Here is a 19,313-nt window from a genome sequence, read left to right on the forward strand (position 1 = left end):
ATTTAATTTAAAATGAGAAACACTAATAAACACATAATAAAAAATAAAAATATATATTAAGAATATTAGGGAACTTGAACTTGTCAAGGCTAAGTATGATGTTTATTGATGTAAGAAGAAAAATCAAATTTAAGAGTGATTTACTCAAAACAAAACTTACCGGCTTAATTACACTTTTGGTCCCTTAACTTATTTTTTGGTTTCGTTTTGGTTCCTTAACTATTAAAAGTTGGGACCAAAAGAGTAATTAAGCAAAACTTACCTAAATATTCAACCTAATTTTCAAATGGGAGAAGAAAACTTACCACAACCCAGACACTTCCACAGAAGTTTGTGGTAATGGGAAAAATGGATCAACGATAAATTTTGAATAAATCTATATATATATGGTGGTTTAATAATAGTTATATACATAATATACACACTTATTATATTAAAAACTTTTCTTAATATATGTAAAAGGTACAATTGTTGTTTAAAACTAAGCACAAAGAAATAATTGCATTATCTCCATCAATTAATCTTTTTTTTAATATAAATATACACATTTCTTTTCTCTTTAAATTTTATAGATAAATAATTTTACTTATGAAAGATAATAAAACAGTTTTTTCTAGGTAACGGTGACACGAATGACAACATTACTTGGGTTGGGAAAACCAACTTGAATTATAGTACTTATCAAGCCTATAAAAGATTGAATATTAGTAGTTATATTCAAATATAGAAAATCATATCTCAATATAATTGTCTTAAACGTATAATTGATTTTTTTTTCTCAACTATATATAGTATTAGAAAACATATGCTTTTACCCACTTAATACTTGTAGTTTTACTATAGAACTTCAAAAATGAAGATGTTTTCATCTTTGAGATTTATTATGGCAATCTTGTCTATTGTTGTTTTGCATTCCAATTTGTCTGTGGCAAAAGGTTTGGTATTTGCTTTTTCTTTATTTTCCCATTTCTCTTCTTTTTTATGTTTTGTTATTGAATTAATGATAGTTTTACACTACTAAGAAAACAAAAATTAGTGAGGGAAATTTTGTGAGGGAAAACGTGAATCCCTCTCTAATTCCGTCACTAAATTTTGCGACCATAGAATTTATGAGGAATTTCATTTTTTCCGTCACTAATTTCCCTCGCTAATTTTGCTTTTTCAAGTAGTGTTTCTTCATCACGAAATATTTTATGAGTTTTATGTTTGTCTATATATATCGAAGCAAATTTTATTTCTAACTAATAAAAAGTTAAATTTTGCAATGAAAAAAGAAATGAATTTGCTACAAAAATTAAAATTTATTTGTAGTTTAGTTTCTTTTTTCAAAAAAAAATCTACTGGTGATTTTGTCACTTAACTTATTATTATGGAAGAAATTGGAGACAATGTTTACTTTATGTAGAGAAGTTAGATTCATAAGTTTTAAAGATTAAACTGATATAAATAACAGTTCATTTTATTCATTAAATTATATGGCATTTCTTTTAGGTTGATTCATTAAATTATATTTCCATTACTTAATTTTCACAATTTGCAGATGTACATCCAAAGCGTGCATCGTTTCCATCTGATTTTCTCTTTGGTGCTGGATCTTCTGCTATGCAGGTACAAGTTCTTAATTCTCATGTTAATAACTTTATATATTTTGAGTTATTTCTTTATTTCAATTCTAAATTAATGAAACTAATGAGAAAAAAAAAAAATCTCTTTAATTTTCTAATCGGTAAATATAGTCATGGATTTAGAGAGGTATTTCAAAATTTCAATTTCTTAATATCTCTCACCATTTATTATTTTTGTATTGTGATTTTTAATATAGAAAAATAATATATTATTTATAACAAGATGTAGTTTCTAAACTTAGATTGAAGGAGCTGCTCACGAAGGAGGTAAAGGATTAGGATTGTGGGATGATATTGTTGAACGACACAAAGGTTGATTAATTGATTTCATATCTATCTCTCATATATGTGTATATACTAGACCATCGACCCGTGCTAACGCACAGGTTATATCGAAGATATATTTGATGGTAATAGATAACAAAATAGTTTAGATGATTGTCATATCGAAGAGGGACTGAAAACATTCTCTGATTAAAGAGGGACTGGTTAATTCTTTCCAAAATAATTGCACTTAAATTGTCATAGGAAGGGGCGCGATTATTCCTTTCCAAAAAAATAGCATGAAATTTTATTTTACTTTAAATAAACATTAAATGCAAAAGTGTGGAGGAAAATATTAGGTTAACATTAGGTTAAGTATAGTGAGACGAGTAAACTTATAAAAGTAAGATATTGTCATAGGAAGGGGCACAATTATTCCTTTCCAAAAAAATAGCATATAATTATAAACATAATTTTGTTTTACTTTAGATAAACATTAAATAGAAAAGTGTGGAAGGAAAAATTAGATTAAAATTAAGTTAAATATAGTGAGATAGGTTAACATTTATAAGCAAGAGATAAGTATGTATGCATGCATGCAACTGGCGTCTTGAAACAATACTACTTTAGAGGTGATTTTTTCACTTATGGTTGTTTCTTTACATTTATTTATTTATTTTGCTTGTTTTTTTTCCTTTTCATAGAATTTGGTTTGGCTCCCCTTCATGTGCATAATTTTTCCTTTTCCATGATATACTTTAACCCTCTCTTAGCTTATATATAAACAAAATTATATTAATGAATTTTTTTTTTTTGTGTTTAATGAATATTATTTGTCTTTTATGTAGTATTTGTTGTTCCATTATATATTAACATTATTTCTATTGAATGAATGACCGAGATTATTATTGACAAAAGAAATATTTAATGTAACATTGAACTTTAAAATTGACAAAAATATAATAGCACTAAAATTTGTCAAAAATAGTTAGACACGTCGAGAGAAATAGATAAACAAATACCCCATATAGTTATCAATTTTATGTCTTCCCCGTTGTTTATTTTTTATTTATTTTGTTTTTTTCTTTAACAACCTGCAGCAACATTTGTGGATGGTGATAAGTTTTCTACACTGATTGAACATTACAAGCGATATAAGGTGAATAGAGACTTGTTACAATCTCATTTCTATTTTAAATATTATTATATTGATCATAGTCTTGTATATCTATCAAATGTCATGTTTTATATTATTATTATTTTTTTTTTTAGGAGGATGTGCAACATTTGAAGCATCTTGGAGTGAATTCTTACAGAATGACTATCTCATGGAGTAGAGTTATGCCAGGTATTTTTTATTTTTTATTTTAAATTTAGTATATAGTAAGTATAAATACCTATAAATGGTGCAATCATTTTTAACAAAGAGACCAGTTCAATTTTGATAAAAAAATAAAAACCAGTTACAAAATAAATGTCACTTAGTTTATTACGTAGCTGTACCTTGATTTAGAAAAAGAAAAACTATTTTCTTTAGTTTGAGTCAAAAAATGAGTAAAAAACAATTATTTTCACTAAAGTGAAATACGGCTAGATATTTAAAGGCTTAATTATACTTTTGGTCATCGCATTTTGACCAGCTCGCGAAAATGATTCTGCCTCTTTCAAATCGAACAAAAACAACCCTAAACTATCATGTTTTTGCAGTTTTTGTCTTACCTCCTATTTTCAACTTCATAAACGCACAGAAATAACAATTTTAGACCTATCCCTTATGCTCGACCATTAAATAAACAAGGAATAAAGTATGTTGGTACAAAAAATCTACTTTATTCAGCACACTAACAAAAAAAACCCATATCTTAGAAATTAGGGTTTTTTTTTTTTGTTAATGTGGCGAATAAAGTAGATTCCTTGTACCCACATGCTTTATTCCTTGTTTATTTCATGGTTGAGAATAGGGGATAGGTCTAAAATGGTCTTTTTTTTTTTTTGCGTTTCTGGAGTTGAAAATAGGAGGTATGACTAAAACTACAAAAACATGATAGTTTAGGGACAGTTTTGTTCGATTTGAAAGAGTCAGGACCATTTTCGTGAGCTGATCAAAATGCGAGAACCAAAAATCTAATTAAGCCATATTTAATATTTAACGTCTAACAAATGTGTGCTTATCATCTACTTTTTTCATTACACAACCTTCAATAATAAATATAGCCTTTTTATGCATTCAAGTAATAAATTAAATATTATGTTTTTATAAAAATAAGTATATATATGCCCTAATTGACATACTAATTATAAGTATATTTCTCTTCATTTTCAACAACTAAACGCAGATGGAACCTTGAAAGGAGGTATAAACAAAGAAGGCATCAACTTCTACAACAATTTGATCAATGACTTACTTGAAAATGGTATGGATCAAACCAACCTTATACCTTTACATTGATTATATATTATTTATTTTGGAATCTTTGATTAAAATATATGTACATATTAATTTTATTTTTTAACTTACTTTGCAGATATTGAGCCTTTTGTGACTATCATGCATTTTGACTACCCACTAGCCCTTCACCAAAAGCTTCGCGGCTTCTTAAATCGCACTATTGTGTAATTAATCAACCTTGAACATCATTTTATCTTTCTATTCTATTTATAACCATCTGATTAAATGTTAATATTACCAATTAGTGTACACAAAACAATATAGAATTTCATCATGCACATTTTGTTGATTTAAATTTAATAAAATTGTAGGAATCATTACAAGGATTATTGTAATCTACTATTCAAAACATATGGAGATAGAGTGAAGCATTGGACAACATTCAATGAACCACAAGTGACAGCTATCCACAATTACATGCACGGCTATGATAATGACGATCGTGAACCATGCCAAGACACTGGAATGTGTTCAGAAGCTTATACAGTCCTTCATAATTTCCTTATTTGCCATGCCACAGCAGCAAAGTTATACCGAAAAAAATTTCAAGTATGTTATATATATATATATATATATGCACGCGCGCGCGTTACAAGTATAATGTAACGATAAAATGTCTTAAAATGTAGATATAGTTTAATTTTAAATTTGGTGTAATATCTCTATAGTGTTATCGTCAAATCAGGTTATATTATGAAATTTTAAAATTTCATCAATCATTTGATGCAGGCAACACAAAGGGGAGAAATTGGAATTGTGTTACAAGCTCCAAATTATGTTCCGTATAGTTCAAAATCAGAGGATGTAGATGCTGCTAATAGACTAATGGATTTTAGTTTTGGATGGTTAGTGAAATTATCTTACCATGTGATAAACACCTCTTTCTTATTTGGTAATTTTTTAAAAAAAAATAGGGAGGGAAAATTTATCATTAATTAAAGTGTCACTAATGATTATTTACACATAACGACATTAAGTTTTTGTACTTTTGATCAAACAGGGTTTTAGACCCAATATACTACGGAGATTATCCACAAATCATGAGAAAGTTAGTGGGGAATAGATTGCCCAAGTTCACTAAAAAGGAGGAAAATATGATCAAAGGAAGTTTAGACTTTGTGGGAGTCAATTATTATTATTCTGTTTTTGCCAGACATGAATCAAATAGAAGCAATATGTTCCCTCTTGACAATTTTGATGCCTTAGCTGCAACTAATGGTAAGCTAATATTTCTAGTACTTCATTATAACTATAGGATGTGACAAATCATATTCACTAATTATTTCACAATTGTAGAATTTAATGCAGAAGGAAACACGACTGGACCCAAGGTGAGATAGAAATGAAAAGAAAAATTATGGTAAGAAAATGTCTTCAATATTTTTGTGTTCTTAATTTTTTGTTCAATGTTGGTAATTTATAGGATCAATATAGTGGAATGTCAGTCTATCCCAAAGGATTATATGACTTGTTGATATACATGAAAGAAAAGTACCAAAATCCCAATATCTACATCACTGAAAATGGTTAGTTTAGTTTTCATAATGTTAACATTGTAATTTATATCTATAATTTTATTTTTTTTCCATAAGAGATATTAACCAACCTATTTTATTGTGATAATATTTTTGTAGGTATTTCTTCTCCCAATATGACAAATCAATTGAAGGATGAAAATCGGATCGCATACATCGCAACACATATAAACACTACTAAAGCAGCAATCGAGTATGTAATTTTTCTTATTCTTTTCATTCTGTGAAATTTTTTTTTTTTTTTTTTCCTGACTCTTTTATAAAAAAAAATTTTAAGTCTGACCCCCTTTGAATTTTTTTTACTGAAATGACACACTTTTTTGAAAAAATTTCAATTTTGTTCCCAAATGGAATCGAACCAGGCACGCATGAGACATTGTCAGGCTGCGTTGCCACCAAGCCAGTGATGATTTGATGTTAATGTTTGCATCCAATAATATATATACCATTTTTAAAACCAGATTCACACACCATGAGGCATGAACCATCCAATTTTTCATTTTTGTTTTTTTATTGGATAATTTAGGATCTCCGACGAAATATATTTTGATAAATTATCCGACGAATATATATATATAATTATCCGACAAAATATATATTTTTCACCGATAAATTATCCGACGAATATATATATATTATTATCCGACAAAATATATATTTTTCACCGATAAATTATCCGACAAATATATATATATATTATTATCCGACAAAATATATATTATTTCAAGATAAAATCTAAAATCCAATTAAAATTATAAAATCTCCTATATTTATTTTTTTTATTGGATAATTGAGGTGCCCGTGGCCGGGGTGATTTTTTTTTTTTTTTTTTTATAAAATCGCCTAGTAGCTAGAAAAATTCACCTTAAAGATGAATAAGTGAGGCGAATTCACCTTAAAACAATAAAAAAATTTAATGCGAATTCACCTAAAAAATAAATATAGGAGATTTTATAATTTTAATTGGATTCTAGATTTTATCTTGAAATAATATATAAATCATTTCGTCGGATAATTTATCGGTGAAAAATATATATTTTGTCGGATAATAATATATATATATTTGTCGGATATTTTATCAAAATATATTTCGTCGGAGATCCTAAATTATCCAATAAAAAAACAAAAAGGAAAAATTGGATGGTTCATGCCTCATGGTGTGTGAATCTGGTTTTAAAAATGGTATATATATTATTGGATGCAAACATTAACATCAAATCTTCACTGGCTTGGTGGCAACGCAGCCTGGAATGTCTCACGCGTGCCTGGTTTGATTTCCTCTGGGAACAAAATTGAAATTTTTTCTCAATTTTCTGAATACACTACAGGACAAAAAAAAAACGGCTGACTTTGACACGTGTCAAAATCTGCCGGTCCCGCCATTTCAAATGGTGGTAATGGCAAAAAAAAAAAAAAAAAAAAAGTGGCCAGTCAGGATGCGCCACGTGTACCGGCGGCTCAGTCCCGCCGTTTCAGATGGCCGGAACGAGGAAAAGGTCAAAAAAAAAAAAGTGGGTCATTTGGGTAAAAAAAATTCAAAGGGGGTCAGACTTGAAATTTTTTTTTATAAAAGGGTCAAAAAAAAAAAAATTCTCATTCTGTGAGTACTTACATATGTAATTATGATGGCAAAAACTAATCTTTAATGTTTTTATTAACAGCAATGATGTAAACGTTCGTGGATACTTTGTTTGGGCAGCATTTGATACATTTGAATTTCATGCGGGTTATTCTGGCCATATGGGGCTTTATCATGTTGATTTTAATGATAATCTCAAGCGTGTGCCAAAGGCTAGTGCTAAATGGTATAGAAATTTTATGACATCGAATTATAGAAAATAAAAGCCTATTGAGCTTGGATTGTACTCAAAAAGGGAAGAAAATGGATCAAACATAGAGAAATAGAAAAATATATTTCATTGAAATTTAATCGATTTAAATTAATGATTTATTGTTCAATACCGTCAAATACTTGCACTTCTGTAGTTTCAACGTTTTTTTAAGCTCAATTGAATTTATGTAAGCAAAAGCTTACATAAATGGATACATATTTTAGTTCGAATTTTCTCTATATGCATAAATTAACAAGGTTTCCATGGAAAAACTCTAATATTACAATTGAATAAAATTAATAAGCCTCCTTAAAATTCAATATAAAAAAGGTAGGGAAAAAAAAAAATAAAGCAACCAAATAAAATGCAAAAGACAGTATGTTAGTCTTTTTCTTTATTTTGATGTCACAAACACATACAAGTAAGAGGTAGACCATTTTAAAACCTTAAAAGGGTAGACCTTATTTTTTTTTTTTAATTTCTATTGATTATCTTATGAGTCCGCACTAGTATCAATAATCTCAAAATCATTTTCCCCTTCAACAATCACCTCAATGAATTTTTAGAGAAAAAAATATTTCCACTCTAAGACTTTGATGTAGAATCAACATAAAATTTTAAGATTCAGCAAAGCAATGAATGTACCTGAGCAATATCTATCAAAGTAAGACGTTCAGCAAAGAATAATTAAAAGAATAATTAGACATGTAGTCTTGAAAATAATTTCTTAACTGATTTCCTAGACTTAAAACTATTTTCAAGACTACATCTATAAGGCTTGATTGAGATCCCTTCCCCATCCCTCATGCATAATTTTTAGTTGATTTTGGGTTTTGGGACTTAAAATTAACTTGAGGAAAGAAATGGGTTCATGATGCATGCATAGGGATCAAGTAATTGCATAAATTAAATTATTAATTTTAGTGATGATTGGATTTGAAGCATGAGTAAATTTATGTATCCTTACTAAATTGTTTATGTATGAATGATAATATGGCTAAATTCATGTTAGAACTTTAATGGTACTCATATTTGGATATTTTTTTTGGCGTTGTGATTTACTTATACATGCAAGTTGTTCGATAAAATGATTGTAGATGGGATATACTTGTAATGATTAGATCATAACTCTTTAATTTATGAAAAATAGGCTTGATTCCCTTCCAGTTGAGTACTAATTTTGCCGGTGTTAGCTTATGATTGAGGTGTCAAATCATATAGAAGATTAGACAAGAAAATGTATAAAATTGAAAGATTTATTTGAAATCAGGTCACTTAGATTGATCATAACTTGAGTTAGAGAACTCGTTTTTTAGTGAATCCAATTGGGTTAAAAATATGACTTATAAATCTATAACAATGACAAGTCTTGCAATTTTATATTATTTGTACAATGTTTCCTAGTAGAGTGCGGTGTTGTGAATATATTTGAAAATCAGTCGTTTTAGAACGTCTATATCTTGAGTTAGAAAATTCGTTAAAACCAGTTGCATTTGAAAGCAGTGGCGGAGTCAGGAATTATATAGAGTATGGCCAAGAATTATATAGAGTATGGGTAAAAATTGCACATTTCCTACGGATAATTTTATAGACTTCCTATATAATGTTACTTCCTTCCTGCGGATAATTGCACATTTCCTGCGGATCCTAAAATCCTAAGGAAACAATTACCCGCGAAGGTATCACATTTACCTGGAAACTTAAATACTTGGCAAAATCCGCAGAAACGTGTTTCATGCAGAATATACACCAAAATCCGCAGGAAAAGTGAAAAGTTAGTAATGGCTGGGCTTGTAACAAAGAAAGTTGAAGCTGAGCCTGGGCTAGTGCCCAGGCTAGCTGGGGATTGGCTCCGCCCCTGTTTTAAAGAGGACATGTAACATTTTATCTATTTCAAATTTCATAGAAGTCGGCCTAAGTTCCACATTCGTATAGGTGAGTCTATCAAGAGTACTTCTATAACTATGTACTCCACTCCACATAGAGTATAAATCTCATTAAGAGTTTCTATTATCTCCTCCTTCTATCACTGCAGGAATCATGCTTTCTTACTTTTCTCATAGAATGTTCTATCACTCATGACTTGTTATTACCTATTGAACCTATTTCTTGGAATCACCAGTCATATAGGTCGGGTTACCATCACTTGTGACCTTTGGGCATTAGTCCCATCCTAATGGATGTGTTTAGGACTTTCTTTCTAGTAATTCATTTTGTCAAAGGATTAACTAATTCTTTATCAGTACATACATGATCTACTTCAACCGTTTCTTTTGAGAGTAGCTAACTCTCTAATTCTTTATGTGTCTGTGCCTTAATAATCGTCTCTTGCCATTGTAGTAACGATTCTCAATTATTGTAATAGCTGCAGTACTATCACAATGAACTAACACTTCTGGAAACAGTTTTACCCATTAAGGGTTCTCAACTAGCAAGCATCTTATCAACTTGCTTCTTCACTAGTTTTCTCTAGTGTTATCATCTCAGATTCATTCCATAGTGGACTGAGTCAATATTATTTGTTTCAACAAATAACTCCTCCAGTGATGCTTAATATGCAGTCATTCGTCGCTTTAAGACTAATCTGAAGGATGTTCAATTTTGTATCTTGTACCATTCATGTACAATATTATTTGTTTCAACAAATAACTCCTCCAGTGATGCTTAATATGCAGTCATTCGTCACTTTAAGACTAATCTGAAGGATGTTCAATTTTGTATCTTGTACCATTCATGTACAATATGATACTTCTCATTTGTATCTTGAACCATTCAAGTACAATAGGATACTTCTCATAATGTAATCCTAGAGTCATAATCTTCTTAAGGCACCTCATGACTCTTCCAATAGCATGGCAATAATTCTCACGACGTGGCCAACGTCGAGTCTAATACCTTCAATGGCGTATCATCTCAAGTGTTCTTGGAAGGTTTTACACTTGCAAGTTTATAGTCAAATAATTACATTTCCTTAAGATATTCTCAACTTTGTGAGATTCATCAGAAAAGTTCTCTTTTCTGATCTAGTAATCTTGAAACCAAGAATTACTTCAACTTTGTTTAGGTATTTCTTATCAATGTTATTGATAAACAATTATTTCACATAATTCATAACATGAATCTTTAAACCAAATATGAGCAGTTGTCTTCATAGAGACATATGATAGTGCAAATATTATTTCCATTTTTGTTGTAAATACATTTGTCACTTTCATTCACTTTATACTTATTCGATAGCATTAGAATGTCAAATTTTTCATGTCATTCCTTAGGAGTTTATTTTAGACCTCACAAAGAATTATCTAACTTACAAACTTTGTTTCCTTATTCATGAATCATAAAACTTTCAGGTTGTTCCATATAGATTTCTTCTTCTAGTTCACCATTTAAAAAGGCAACTTTCACATCCATTTGGAGTACTATCGAGTTATGAACAGTGGCTAAAGGGACTAGTACTCTTATGGATGGATAAATGAGTATCGAAGAAGTCTATATTTTTTCTCTTTGTCTAAAACCTCTAACTACAAGGAAAGCTTGTATTCATCAACCTGTTAGCCGATATTTGTGAAAATATTATCATTTAATGCAGTCAAGGGTTTGACCCAAAAAGTGGGACTTAGATTTGTGAAGGAAATCCATCGAAAATATATATATATATGCCTTCAGCAGGAATCGAAGAAGTTGTTTCAGTTCGATGGGTAAAGGAAGTTATCGAAGCACCTTTAGATTTTGCGGATAGGATCAAGCGGTTGGCAAACGGCTAGTTTCGATTTTGAATCGAATAGATATGATTAGGTAGTTATAGGATTATTTGTATAAATAGTAGTTTTTCTTAGGAAAAACGGGTCACAATTCAATCATACTAAAAACTTACACTCAATACTGTCCGTATGGAAGCGACAAACGAGTCACAAGTTGCAAAGTATGAATCTGTGCACCAATTTTCATTAAGTCTTTACAAATTCAATATAGTTGTTTAAAACATCTTTGCAATTTAAACCTTTTTTCGAAGTATTTTCTTTTATTGTCATTCTTTACAGAATTTCGATTGGATTCAACACGGGTTGGATTCAACTCTTTACAATTTGCTCTTGTCTTTTACTTTACTGATAATACTTTACGAACAAGTATTACGTTTACATTCAAATCATAAAAGCACAATATGCTCCTAAGATTTACTGGTTGATCTTGCAAGTAAACATCATTGAAACCAGCGATTGTTTACCAAAAATCAGTGTAAACAAATTGGCACGCCCGGTGGGACCTTTTGTGCTTTTAATTTTTTTTTTTTTTTAAATCTTTTCAATTCTGAAATATTTGTTGGTCTACATTGTGTATGCGTTTAAGGAATAACAAATTACTTCCTGAAATGACGTGTCCTCCTATCGTTTCTGGCACAGCGGCATCGAACGCTACTTCCGCTTCAGGAACAACGACCAATCAAACAATTCCGACGGGGTCTACGCAACTTAACCAGAATAGTAATATGACTCATGTATTGGAGCCCGTAGACACCCCAGCGGATGGAAATGTGACTTCACAAATGTCACAGGCCAGTACGTCGAATACTATGGCCAATACTACTTTAAGAAGCAGCCCAGCGGTTACAACGGCCGCTCAAACAAGCCAGGCTGCGGGAAATATGTTTTCTCAAGGGTTTCTTAATCTGGGAAACAATGGAAGAGGACCCTATGGGATGCCAACCTCTTCGACTCAAATTTCACATACGAATACGAGCATACCACCATTGTCTAACCAAGGAGAGAATGTCTCGTTTGGTAGATCTCAACAAACTTTTATCCCATTTGGTTCGCCTCAACAATCGTTGACCAACGCATCGATGAATGCGCTAAGGCAAACCATGGCAGATACTAATCACGATATGGTCAATATGGTGACTTTCAAAAAGTCACCACGGTCATCAATCCTTTAATCAAAGAAACCAATAGTAGTTATCAAGCCCTATCACAACAAATGGGGCGAATAGCAGATTTTTTGGGCACGCCCCAAGTGCGCGTCACGCCGGCTGTGCAAAATACGAATGCCCGGCGGAGAGAAGCGTTTGTCGAAGAACAAGCAAACCAAACGCCCGAAAATCAGGTGCAAGAAGTGCAGCCTGAGATACCAGAAGAACCCGCTAGGATTCCTATAATGGTAAACAGAAACCAGAATGTAGACCAAGTGGTCATGCAGGCCCGTAGGAACAACTACGAGGGCCAAAATAACATAGCCAATATAGTCGAAGCATTGCTGGCCCAAAATGGTTTCAATACTGGATTGCACCGTCCAAATTTCGTTTCAGCGTTGTCCAAATTCGTATTAGAAACAGAGATGCCCAAAAACCACAAAATCCCCAAATTCACCAAGTTTGCTGGGGAAACAAATGAGTCCACCGTCGAACACATTGCTCGATATATTATGGAGGCTGGAGATTTGGCAAACAGTGAGAATTTAAAATTGAAATATTTTCCAAGTTCTCTGACAAAGAATGCATTCACATGGTTCACGACTTTGCCTCCACACTCTATAGTTAGTTGGAATCAATTAGAGAAGGCTTTTCATGAACAGTTTTACATGGGCCAATCTAAAATTAGTTTGAAAGAATTGGCCAGTGTTAGACGAAAAACGCATGAGTCAATAGATGATTACTTGAACAGATTTCGACTCCTTAAAGCCCGATGTTTCACCGTTGTGCCAGAACACGAACTGGTTGAAATGGCCGCAGGTGGTTTAGATTATTCTGTTCGAAAGAAATTAGACACCCAATATCTTAGGGACATGGCGCAATTAGCAGATAAGGTTCGCCAAGTCGAAAGACTTAAGGCTGAAAAGGCCAGAACAAATAGGTTCCTTAAGAAAGAGAAAGTCGCTTATATCGATACTAGAGATAGTGAGCCAGAATTCGATTGGGGATCAGATTCTGTAGAAGATAACGAAATAAATCTTGCGGAACTGAAAGATGGGCCACCTTACACTTGTAAAGTATTGAGGCCATCGAACGGGAAAAACGTAGAGGAACCCAAAAACGATAAATATCCCCCAAAAACTTATACTTTTGACGTGTCTAAATGCGAAGAAATATTTGATCTTCTAGTTTCTGATGGCATAATTTTAGTGCCAGATAATATGAAACTCCCTCCTCTAGATCAGAGGAAGAAAAGGGGTTTTTGTAAATTTCATGGTTTTTTAGGCCATAACTTATCCCGTTGCACTCGTTTCAGGGATTCTGTGCAGAAGGCTCTCGATGAAGGAAGATTGAAATTCGGAGAAAAGGCTAAAGCAACAACTAAGCCTGAGGCCGAATCTTCTAAAAAGGCTGAGTCTATGTACGCTGAAGTAGTTGGTATAAACATGGTAGATGTTGCAGAATCAAGCGACGACAAACTTTTATCGGGAAAAGTTTTACCTGATAATACTGAAATGGTTACTGAAGACCATGTTCGAAATACCAGTTTGGTCACTCAGGACCAACTCCAGAAAAATGTAGAAAGGGCATATCCTAAAGCTGAGGAAGATCTGGTTGATTTTCTGAATCGATGCAAAGTTTCAAACACCAACGCCATGCTTTGTCCAAGGTGTAGCGCAGTTTTCGATAAAGAAGCCGCTAAAGCAATCGAAGGCTCTCAGCCACAGGCAAAGTGGAGGGGAAAAAAGAAAGATAATCGCCCTAAATTTAATCGCAACAAAAGGGGTATCCCGTATAAAGATCATTCTGCTGGAAATTCTCAAAAGAAAAATTGGAGAGGAACTTTCAATCCATCTGCAAATTCCCCCACTGACACTTGGGTCTTTTCAGGAGGAAGAAAATCTGGTTATGCTGCCCCTCCATCCAAATGGGTGAAGAGAAAGGTTCCTACCCCTCAGCTCGATGCACCAGAAGTGCCTACCAGGTATTCTTATAATAATAATTACAAAGGTAAGCAACCTATGACGCGAACTCAATGGCGTAGGTATCAGCGCTAGAAAAAAGCAACAGCGTTGCAAGACATCACCAATGTTGACAAAGGAGAGGGTAAACAGAAAGCTGTGTTCGAAATGGTTAAAAAGCCAGCAACAGAGAGAATCTCACCCCCATTGTCAATTTTGAAGAAAGACTCTCTCAAGGAGGATGAAGAGATGACTTCGAATTTCACTGGATCTGACCCTAGTCTCGACATAGTATGCAACGTGGTGTCCATCCTACCTGTGGAATATGACGTTCAATCAGAAATTAACGAAGTCGAAAGTGATTTCGTCGACGAAATGGAAACTCACAAACCACTATGTTATTATGTCATGAATAACGGATGTGTGGAAGAGCAACATGCAGTATTTGAAAAACCAGACACTTCGATAAAGTCGCATCTCAAGCCTTTGTTTATTCAAGCCAAAATCAATGGCGTGGTAGTAAATAAAGTGTTAGTTGATGGCGGAGCCACAGTCAACCTGCTTCCTCAATCATTCCTGGGAAAGATTGGAATCTATGATTCTGATTTGAAGCCTCACAATGTTATTCTCACTAACTATGAAGGCACTTCGGGAAGTTCGTTAGGTGCTATCGAACTGGAATTAGTGGTAGGTAGCACAAGGAGGATAACAACATTTATGGTGGTCCCATCAAAAGCAAACTTCAATGTACTGCTGGGTAGAGAATGGATACATGGCGTGGGTGCAGTCCCCTCTACGGTGCAGTCCCCTCTTGGCTGAAGCAAACACTATTACCAAGAAAAATTTCGATAAGCAACTAGCACATATAACCCCAGTCATATCTCCAGGACCCAAAAATATGACTTCGAATGACGAAATGTACTCCATGAAATTACAACCAGAAGCGGGGTTCGTGTGGGAGAAAGAATTTAGAGACCATGACTTTGTGATGGTAAACCAACAGGAAGTTCAGATGGAGAACGAAGGTTTGCTCGAAACTAGAGCCCAAGCATACAAAAGGGCTACTGATAGCCTTGTACCTAACATTTCCGAGTATGCTACCCCACCAACTAGGGGGGGGGGGTCAAAAAATTTGAAATTATGTCTGAGCCCAATATTTGGGAGAAAATTACGGCCTACTTGGCTGAAAACGAATTCCAAACGGCCAAAGAGGCCGAATTTTTGAAGCAAGAGGAGATCGAAAAGCTCGCGGACAGGTCCACAGACGACGGTGTCGAAGACCAGAAACTGGATTGCATTTATGATGATGAACCGTTAGGCTTCGAAGAGGATCCCATGGGATCCACTACGAAAAGAAAGCGCAAGATCCCCTCAAAGAAATTGATTTGGGAGAGGGTACGGTTAAAAGACCGACTTATGTAAGTGCCAAAATCCCTGAAGGATTCAAAAGTCAAATTGCAGAGCTGTTAAAAGAATACAAAGATTGCTTTGCATGGGATTACAACGAAATGCCTGGTTTAAACCGGGAAGTGGTGGAATTAAAATTACCAATTCGACCAGACAAAAAGCCAGTCAAGCAAATTCCTCGTCGTTTCGCTCCACAGATCCTACCAAAAATCAAAGAAGAGATCAATTGACTATTGAAATGCGGCTTTATAAGGCCTGCAAGGTATGTAGATTGGCTAGCAAATGTAGTTCCAGTTAAAAAGAAAAATGGAACCATAAGGGTATGCATAGATTTTAGAGATTTGAATCTCGCCACCCCTAAAGACGAATACCCAATGCTGGTAGCAGAAATGCTAGTAGATTCAGCGGCGGGTTTCGATTACTTGAGTATGCTAGATGGATACTCTGGTTACAATCAAATCTTTATTGTAGAAGAAGATATCGCTAAGACCGCATTTCGATGCCCAGGCGCATTAGGGTGTTATGAATGGCTAGTGATGCCATTTGGTCTAAAAAATGCCGGTGCTACGTACCAGAGAGCGATGAATTTAATGTTCCATGATTTTATAGAAAATTTTATGCAGGTTTATATCGATGATATTGTAGTAAAATCTTCTTCAGAAGAAAGACATTTGGAATATTTACGCCAGTCATTCAAAAGGATGAGGCAATATGGATTGAAAATGAATCCTTTAAAATGTGCATTTGGGGTTTGTGCAGGTGATTTCTTAGGTTTCGTCGTGCATAAAAAAGGAATCGAGATTAACCAAAACAAAACCAAGGCAATAATCGAGACCAAAGCTCCTTCCACGAAGAAAGAGTTGCAGTCTCTACTAGGGAAAATCAACTTTCTCCGGAGGTTTATATCGAACCTGGCAAGACACAAGCTTTCTCACCACTACTCCGATTAAAGAAAGATGATGTTTTCAAATGGGAACCAGAGCACCAAAAAGCTTTCGATGAAATCAAGTCATATTTGGTAAATCCTCCGGTTCTTTCTCCTTTGCTGAAAAACAGGAGAATGAACATGGCACGGAAAGGGCCATTTACTGTTTAAGTCGTGTACTTAATGATGTTGAAACGAGATATCATCCTAGTGAAAAACTTTGTTTGTGTTTATTCTTCTCATGTACAAAACTGAAGCATTATATAAAGCCTTTTGACGTTTATATTTATTCTCATTTTGATATCATTAAGCATATGTTGTCAAAACCAATTCTACATAGCAGAGTCGGAAAATGGGCCTTACCATTGACAGAATATTCATTGACTTATCAATCATTAAAAGCTGTCAAAGGCCAAATCGTAGCCGATTTTATTGTAGATCATTCAGTAGATGAAGTTTTGACAACTGAAATAGAAAACCATCCATGGAGTTTATATTTCGATGGTTCTAGTCATAAAAATGGTACTGGCGTGGGAATAGTGATAATCTCGCCCAAACACCATGTATTTAAGTACATGTTTCGAATCAATCAGCTTTGCTCTAACAATGAGGCTAAATATGAAGCCTTAATCACGGGTCTAGAAACCGCACTCGAACTGGGGGCAAGATACATTGAAATCAAAGGAGAATTTGAACTTGTCCTTAGACAGATGACAAAAGAATATAGGTGCGTTAAGGAAAGTTTGGTCACCTATCATGCAATAGCTAGCAGATTGTTAAAACAGTTCACCCAGGCGGAAATTTGGCACGTACCTCGAATAGAGAACCAACATGCAAATGATCTGGCACAGAGGGCCTCTGGATACAAAATACCGAAGGACCAGATGCAAGAGCCGATAAAGATTAGAAACAGACGAAATTCGATGGAATCATTCCCTAGCAAATCGTTAAGGCCAAAACTTGGGGGGACTGAAGCAAGTCAAAAGTCCATAAAAGGTACAGATTTTGTCGAAATTTTTGTCATTAACGATTTAAACAAAAATGATTGGCGAAAACCCATAGTGAAATATCTGGAAAATCCAGATGGAACCACCTGTCGAAAAGTGAAATACAGGGCTTTAAGCTATGTAATAATGGGCAATGAATTATTCAAAAAGACTCCGGAAGGAGTTTTGTTAAAATGCCTAGGAGAAACAGATGCATATTTGGCTGTTTCGAATACACACGACGGAAGTTGTGGAACGCACCAAGCAGGCCACAAAATGAAATGGCTTTTATTTCGACAAGGTTTATATTGGCCAACTATGCTCAAAGACTGCATAGAATTCGCAAAAGGATGCCAAGGATGCCAAAAATATGCTGGAATTCAGCGCGTCCCAGCAAGCGAACTTCATTCGATAATCAAACCTTGGCCATTTATAGGATGGGCTTTGGATGTGATAGGGGAAATTAAACCCACCTCATCGAAAGGTTATAGATACATTTTAGTAGGAATAGATTATTTCACGAAATGGATAGAAGCAATTCCCTTAAAAGATGTTACTCAAGAGGAAGTTATAAGTTTCATCCAGAAGTTCATCATCTATAGGTTCGGTATTCCAGAAACCATAACCACAGACCAAGGATCCGTATTCACTGGTCGAAAGATGTCGAAATTTGCCGAAGATACAGGCTTTAAATTGATAACTTCGACGCCATACTATGCACAAGCAAATGGACAGGTTGAAGCGGCAAACAAAAACATCATCACCATTATAAAACGAAAAATAAAGGCGAAGCCAAAGAATTTGCCTGAAATTTTAGGCGAGGCTTTGTAGGCATGTCGAACCTCTCCCAAAGAATCGACAAACACTACGCCTTTTAGGTTAACATTTGGTCATGATGCTGTGTTACCAGTAGAGATTTTGCTGCAATCAGTCAGAATCCAAAGGCAATGCGAAATACCGATTAATCATTATTGGGACATGGTCATGGACGAATTGGCCGATCTCTGGATGGCAATTTGAGCCTCTGACTTCATTAGACCTTCTTTAGCCAAAAGTTGGGCTTTTTGACCCTCTAACTGCTCGATTTTGGCCTTGTACTGGGAAATTGATGAGTCAATATCTGCCACCTGTGATTGGATGAGAGGGGTTTCTTGTCGAAAAGCCTCAAGCTTGGATTTAAATGCAGCAATCTCATCCAAAAGCTGATCATATCGAAGAGTTCGTTCCTCAAGCTTAGCCCTGCCATCCTTCCTTTGAAGACATCCTTGCTTTATGCTATCTAAAAGGGGCTCTAAGGCTTTGAAAAATTGTTGAAATTTAAGGCCTGAAGGAAGATCCATAAGTTTGTGCAGTAACTCTCGTATCTCGAGAATGACATTCTCGTCCTGTTCTATGACCTCAAATAGATCAGCCCTCAAAACCT

The 19,313-nt window shown here is 33.9% G+C and overlaps 2 protein-coding genes across 2 annotated transcripts; both read left to right on the plus strand.

The window, feature by feature from the left end:
* The first annotated feature begins 853 nt into the window (after window positions 1-853).
* On the plus strand, window positions 854-7,715 carry LOC25480315 (beta-glucosidase 24). The gene is made up of 15 exons (XM_024774538.1): window positions 854-940; window positions 1,406-1,409; window positions 1,541-1,608; window positions 1,868-1,937; window positions 2,990-3,048; window positions 3,162-3,237; window positions 4,226-4,303; window positions 4,415-4,502; window positions 4,650-4,887; window positions 5,068-5,183; window positions 5,339-5,556; window positions 5,635-5,669; window positions 5,762-5,864; window positions 5,973-6,066; window positions 7,535-7,715. The coding sequence occupies exons 1-15, from the start codon at window positions 854-856 to the stop codon at window positions 7,713-7,715; spliced, it is 1,515 nt and encodes a 504-aa protein (XP_024630306.1).
* Window positions 7,716-17,218: 9,503 nt separating this feature from the next.
* Window positions 17,219-18,721, plus strand: LOC120577003 (uncharacterized). The gene has a single exon (XM_039827889.1). It carries the CDS (start codon window positions 17,219-17,221, stop codon window positions 18,719-18,721), a length of 1,503 nt encoding a protein of 500 aa, XP_039683823.1.
* Window positions 18,722-19,313: the final 592 nt, after the last annotated feature.

Source organism: Medicago truncatula, chromosome 7 (genome assembly GCF_003473485.1).
Source record: "Medicago truncatula cultivar Jemalong A17 chromosome 7, MtrunA17r5.0-ANR, whole genome shotgun sequence".
Lineage (NCBI taxonomy): Eukaryota > Viridiplantae > Streptophyta > Magnoliopsida > Fabales > Fabaceae > Medicago > Medicago truncatula.